The sequence below is a fragment of the Hippichthys cyanospilos genome, chromosome 18, assembly GCF_059441005.1.
Source record: "Hippichthys cyanospilos isolate Australia breed blue-spotted pipefish chromosome 18, RoL_Hcya_1.0, whole genome shotgun sequence".
Taxonomy (NCBI): Eukaryota; Metazoa; Chordata; class Actinopteri; order Syngnathiformes; family Syngnathidae; genus Hippichthys; species Hippichthys cyanospilos.
This window is the reverse complement of record NC_142386.1, coordinates 4,284,603-4,290,798: the sequence shown is the minus strand read 5'-3', so window position 1 is coordinate 4,290,798 and position 6,196 is coordinate 4,284,603. Positions and strand designations below refer to the sequence as shown.

General features: G+C 45.6%; 1 protein-coding gene across 1 annotated transcript; it reads right to left on the bottom strand.

The window, feature by feature from the left end:
• Positions 1 to 100: 100 nt before the first annotated feature.
• Positions 101 to 6,171, bottom strand: bach1b (BACH transcriptional regulator 1b). The gene is made up of 5 exons (XM_088441386.1): positions 5,111 to 6,171; positions 4,782 to 5,000; positions 2,162 to 4,501; positions 1,129 to 1,335; positions 101 to 745 (listed from the first exon to the last, which is right to left on the bottom strand). The coding sequence occupies exons 2-5, from the start codon at positions 4,998 to 5,000 to the stop codon at positions 500 to 502; spliced, it is 3,012 nt and encodes a 1,003-aa protein (XP_088297512.1). The 5' UTR covers positions 5,111 to 6,171; the 3' UTR covers positions 101 to 499.
• Between the last annotated feature and the right edge of the window lie 25 nt (positions 6,172 to 6,196).

Genomic DNA, 6,196 nt, shown 5'->3' with positions numbered 1-6,196 from the left:
TTTACGCCACCTTTCTCGAGATTTTGTTGCCCTCTAGTGGTTTATTAGTCACATTACAACCTTTTCTGGGCGGCGCGATCAATGTTCACGCTTCACACCGAAGTAGCAAGACATTTAATAATATATCTTGATTTAATTCATTTTCCTTCACATATATAAATAATGTTGTTTAAAGATTTAAAAAAATGAAAAAGTTAAAAACATGCATTTGGTTAAATCACTATTGTTAAATGTAGTACACAATTTGAAAAACAAGGATGAATTTTTATGGAAATAAATTCCAATTCGATTTTTCGTTAAACCTTATAAACAGTATGCATGACACTGACGTGTGAATTAAAAAAAAATGTGGTCCTCGAGCACAAAAAAAAAAATCAAAATGCCCAGTACAAATATACATAGCATTGGAATTCAATTCCAAATTGTGGGTAAAGAAGTATAAAAATAATAAAATAGGAAAAGACAGATTTTTTAAAAAATACATGAGGCCTCCGTGCCTTTAAATGTCCTTTAAATGTCCTTCAGTCTCTGCCGGTGTTGAGGAAGATGGGGAGGGCGTCAAAAGTAAGGCATCCAGGTGAGAAGCAAGCAGGCATTGGGGGTCGAGGAGTCGCAGTTGGTCTGGCCTGAGGTCTCGGGCCTTGTTGCAGACACGTTGACTGATCGCCGTGACGCTGAGGCAGGTGGTGGTCTTCAGGTGATGAAGATGGTTCTGCTCCACCAGTAGCTTCTCACGCTCACATTTCTGAAGCAAGACAATACACCACATAATCCGAATGTTACAGCGAAACAATCATCGACGCGATTAACTAATAATTTGAGAAAATACTGTAAATGACTTGCCAGTTAACTCATAGTGGAACCTCTACTGTAGTTACCAGACCGACTGGCTAAACGACTGAGTAGCCTTATCAGCAAACTAATTTGCCAAGTAATTTAACAGAATAATTGAAGTCAACTCCCTAACTCGGTGACTCAGTGTCAGCGATGATTACACAACACGGTGACATTTACTTGTTCCGGTTTAATGTCAATGGCAACCAGTTTGCCTAGCAAGGTGCGTCATCCACGTTGCCCCCAGTACTTGTAAACACACGTATTGATTAGTCCCGTCCGCCTGGCTCTCACCAGCTTGTTGATTTCCTCCTGCAGGTTTGCGATGCACTCCAGCTTCCTCTTGCGGCAGCGTTGTGCGGCCAGTCTGTTCTTGCTGCGCCGTCGGACATCGTTGATCAAATCCAGCTGTTGGCGCGTCAACGTATGCTGACTAAGCAGATTCTGCAAGTCCACGCGGCTCAAGCGTACGGCATAGTCCACGGCGAACGGAAGATCAACCTGATGCACACGTACCACAATATGCTTATTCCGGACGTGTACACGTCGACACAACGTAGCATGTTAAAATGCTACGATGTTGTTAGCGCTGTAAACATCTATCTTGTTAGCACTTTCTTACAACTCAAACAGTCATTTTTTCATGCAACCGATTATTCTTGTTAGCGCACAGTAACTTATTAGTCTAACACAGAGGTCCCCAACAGTCGGTCCGTGGCCCAGTACCGGTCCGCGGATTCACTAGTACCGGGCCACATGGGCCGCACCTGAAATAATGTTTTGGCATGTAAGATTTGGCTAGTGTTTTTGTTGTTTTGCCTCCCTCCTCAGGCGGTTTTTAGTAATTGATCTAATTTTAATAAATTTCAAATTGTGTTGCATAGGCTGATTTGTGACCCGACACCTCCGGCTCATGGGGCAGTGGACACCTCAACTGAACAACACACCACAATATAAATCCGTAGCTTTGACCGGTCCGTGTTGATAAAAAAAGGTTGGCGACCCCTGCTCTGACAATCAACCTATTGTTCGACCGTTTCGTACACAAGTTCTGAATAAATACCATGATGAACATATGAACACTATCTTAGCACAAACACAGTTACATTGTGTGTCACCTGTCAATTATTAAGTGGTGGAGTGATTAAGTGATGACATCATCCAACCAAGCTCCGCCTACCAAGGAATGCACACTGGACTCTGAGCGCATGCACGCGCACACACACACACATACATATCACACACTAGGGAATAATTAACTGGTCAACCGCCGTAGCAACCCCATGCAAACATTTACAAATGATTTTCCAAGAAATCCCCGGCTCACCTGTCTGGCCCGCTCTCTGGGGCACCATTCCCCCTCACCGTCGGTCTCAGAGTCGCCGTCCTCACCCGAGTTGAAAGACGACAGGCCTGACTGGGACGCTCCCTCGCTCTCAGATAGCGTGCCGCCCTTCCACGGCGGTCCGCCTCGCTCCAGGTCCTGATTCTGCACCAGGAAGGGGCACTTTAGATCAACCTGGAGACAGTTCTGATGAGAGGGGCCCGGGTCTGACCCAGAATAAGCCGCTGGAGCTTCAGTTTTCAGGGTGACACTGGGGACCGGATCGGCAACACCAGAAAATTCTGTTCTTGGCCCTAGTTCTTCTTGTTCTTTGATGTTCTGGTAGATTTGGGAGGAGCCACATCTTGTGTCTGGGTATTCTCCCGCACCATTTCCAGGATCTTCAACTTTCCTTCTAACACCAAATAATTTTGTTCCTTGATTGCCAGTTTCAGCGATGTTGCCCTGATGAAAGGGGCCTGAGTCAGCCCTAGGACACATGATAACGTCCTTGCATCCTGTTACTTTTCTAGGCCCTTCAACTATATAGGCGGAACCTGCTGCAAGACCGAAACCACCGGAGAATCTAGTTCCTGGTCCTTGTTCTTCGACTTCTGGGATAGTGTTTTGATAAGAGCAGTCAATGTCGGACACAGGTTCCGAGCTGATGTCATATCCTGAAATCTCTGTTTGGTCATTGAAACCCGTTGGTCTTCTGAGATTGTGATCTTTCCGGGTATCACCAGTAGCCATCTTGGGCTCATTAGACAACCTTGTTCCTGTTGCTTTTTCTTCATCTTCTGTGATAGTGTTTTGTTGAGGGGAGCCAAAGTTCGATCCGAGTTCCAAACTGGTGCCATATTTTGAATCTTCCGCTAGGTCCTTGAGACTCATTAGTCTTCCGAGAGTGTCATTATTTCTAGTGATACCTAAAATTGAATTTGGATTGTGAGAAAACCTTTTTCCTGATCCCTTTTCTTTGTCTTCTTTGATAGTGTTAGCATGAGAGGAGTCAGAGTTGAAACCGGGATTCTCTAATCTGCACTTGTTTCTGGGAGCTTCGGATTTCGGGAGGGCAATTGTTACAAGGGTGGAACCGGCAGTGAAGCGTCTTCCTGGTCCTTGTCCTTTGTTTTCTGTGATGGTTCGTAAGGAAGGGCCACATTTGGACCCGAGACATATGTCCATACTCTTGCATCCCATTAGATTTGCAGACTCTTCATCTTTTTGAGATGTACATGGAACCAAATCAAAATCACCTTGGAACGAGGTTCCTGGATCTTGGTCTGTGTCTTTTTCTGATGGTGTCCTGATATGAGGGGACCTGGGAGTCACATTGGCATATTTTTTTGGAATCTCTGCCCCATCGTTACATCTACGGGCTCCATCTGTTACCGAATCAGAACCAACAGAAAACCTTGTTCTCTGTCCTTGTTCTTGGTTATCTGTAATAGTTTTCTGATTTGAGAGGACTGAGTCAGACATACGATCCTTTTTGGTACCATTTCCTAAAAGTTCGTCATTATTATTATGTTCTTTGAGATATTCAGAGCCTTCATGTTTCCGGGTGGCACTTTGAACCAGATTGAGACCAACAGCAAACCTTGTTCCATTTTCTGTGCGGCTGTCCTGATAAGTGGGGACGGAGTCAGACCTGGGCCTTGCTTCAGCACCGTTATCTGGCACCTGCTCAATTTCCTTACATTCTGTTGTTAGTCTTCTGGGGCTTTGTACCAACTTGGTAACATCTTCAAACCTTGTTCCTGGTCCTTGTTCTCCATCTTCTGAAATAGTGCCCTGATCAAAGGAGCCAGATTCAGATCTGGGACACTTCTCCTCGTCGTCACCCCTGCTTCCACAATCTGTTGCATTCTGACGTTCATGAATTTTTGTTACGAGATCAGCGTCACCACAGAACTTGGTGCTCGGTCTTTCGAATTCTTCTCCAAATCCCTCGTTCCATTCACACTGTTTCTGGGGTGTCTCTTTCCCACAAGCCCGTTGGAACTTCCGATACTTGGGGCCTCCTCCCCCCCGATCGGGCCAGAATGAGAATGTGGTCCTGCTCCTGTCATTGCCGTCCGGGCAGCTGGCTGGAGCCGATTCCCTTGGTCCCGATTCCTTGCTCTTCTCCTTCTTTTTACAGCACCTTTTCCTCTGCGATGGTGGCAGCGGTAGCTCCGAGTTGAATTTGGGCAACAGAAAATCGAAACAGGCCTGGTCCAGGTCACGGAAGCCTAGGGTGGACGCTGCGTGGCGGATTTCCAGGATGTTGTGTTTATTGAAGACCAGCTCAGATGTGTAGGCAAACATCAGTAGAGGCTCAAAGCCACCTACTGTTACCTATGAGACAGGAAAATGCACATTATGAAAGTCTACTGACACTTTTTGGGAATATGAAACATGAGGAATAAATGTGGCCACTGGAATAGGTCCCCGTCCCATGAAAAATATACTCCAGATCCAAAAATGTTCAGAACAATGCATTTTTCCAAATTGACCATTTATTTAAGCACACCCTTCAAAGCTTTGCTACTTAAGTGGGCCACTGAGCGCACGTGTCCACCCACTGATGTAAACAACGTGACGTCACCCTCCTCAAGTCAACTCAAGCGGCTCTCACCTCGGACGGCAGCGTGACGTCATCGCCGACGTCCTGCTCGCGGTGGAGCCTCGCGGCGAAGTAGTCGCTGCATGTTGCCAGCACGGCGCGGTGGGCGTGGAAACGACGGCCATCTACCTGCACGGTGACGTCACACAGCGCGCCGCGCAGTCGCAGCTCGTCCAGGCGCCGCAGTACGAGCGCTGGGCGCGCCGCGCACGCGTACGTGTACGACTGCATCTGTGCGCGCGCGCGCACAAGCACAACGTCGGACGTCACTATAACTTCAATCACGCGCAATTAAATGAGCCGAATGATGTTAAGTCACGGTAATAATCACCCACGCTTACCTGTTCGCAGCCTCGTCCAGGTTTATGGAGGTTTTGAAGACTTTGAGACAAAAGACAAGCGAGCTTCACATACCCATCTGTCAAAAGTGTGTGCGAGGGAGGGAGCTCGCGAGTGCGCGTGCGAGAGTGCGCGCGAGTGTGTGTTGCCACAGCGCTGACTCATGCTGTTAAAAGATGAGCAAGCATGTTTTCCCGTCCAACCTCATTCCCGCACGCCCTCTCTCTCTATAGACCCACTTCCTAGAAAGACAAACTCAATATGACCATAAACACATATTCAAAGATGTATTACATTTTATATATATATGTAGATATATATGTGTGTGTATGTGTGTGGAAAGAGAGAGAGAGCGCTGTTTTTTGTGAGATTTTTTTAATGTATGTTGATATGTATGTCTGTAAGTATGTATGTATGTACAGCATGTATTCAATTAATTGTTTGCAATATTAATTTTGTATGAATCTCTTTTGAAATCTGTGTTTTGACATGCATGATCACATTCAAGTGTATTTGAACACCGTGCACGTTTCGAACACGTTATGTAAACTCCTTGAGCGCCGTGCAAACTTTTTCACCAAGTTTTAAAGGAAAAACTTTGAAATTATTCGGGGTAAAATATGGAAATATTTCATTCTTTTACTGTTTGATCTGAATCTCTCAAGTATATTTGGGTAGTGCTTATTTTTACGGGACAAAAAAAAACGGATTTTTGTCTTGCAAATGTAGTTGAAATTGAAAACAAGAAGTAATGACTCATTGAGTCCCAATGTGTGGGTGTACCAAATCAAGTGTCTAAAGCGTGCGTATGGAACATTCCAGAATATGTGTTATTATTTTATACTCAACCAAAAGCAGAAGTGCGGTCATATTGCAACAGACGCGTCCTAGCAACCAGTCCGGCGACAAGTTCAACTTCCTGTTTTCGCGGAAGAAACACAAGCAAGTGCGCGTGCGCACATTGGAATCAAGTTTTGCTTTATTGCAAGATCGGTGTTGTGTGTTTCAGCTCGACACCTCAGTACTTCAAATCCCTTGCTTCATTTTCTTCTTCGTGGGAAGAAGTTCCACTCTGCTTCATTCCATTC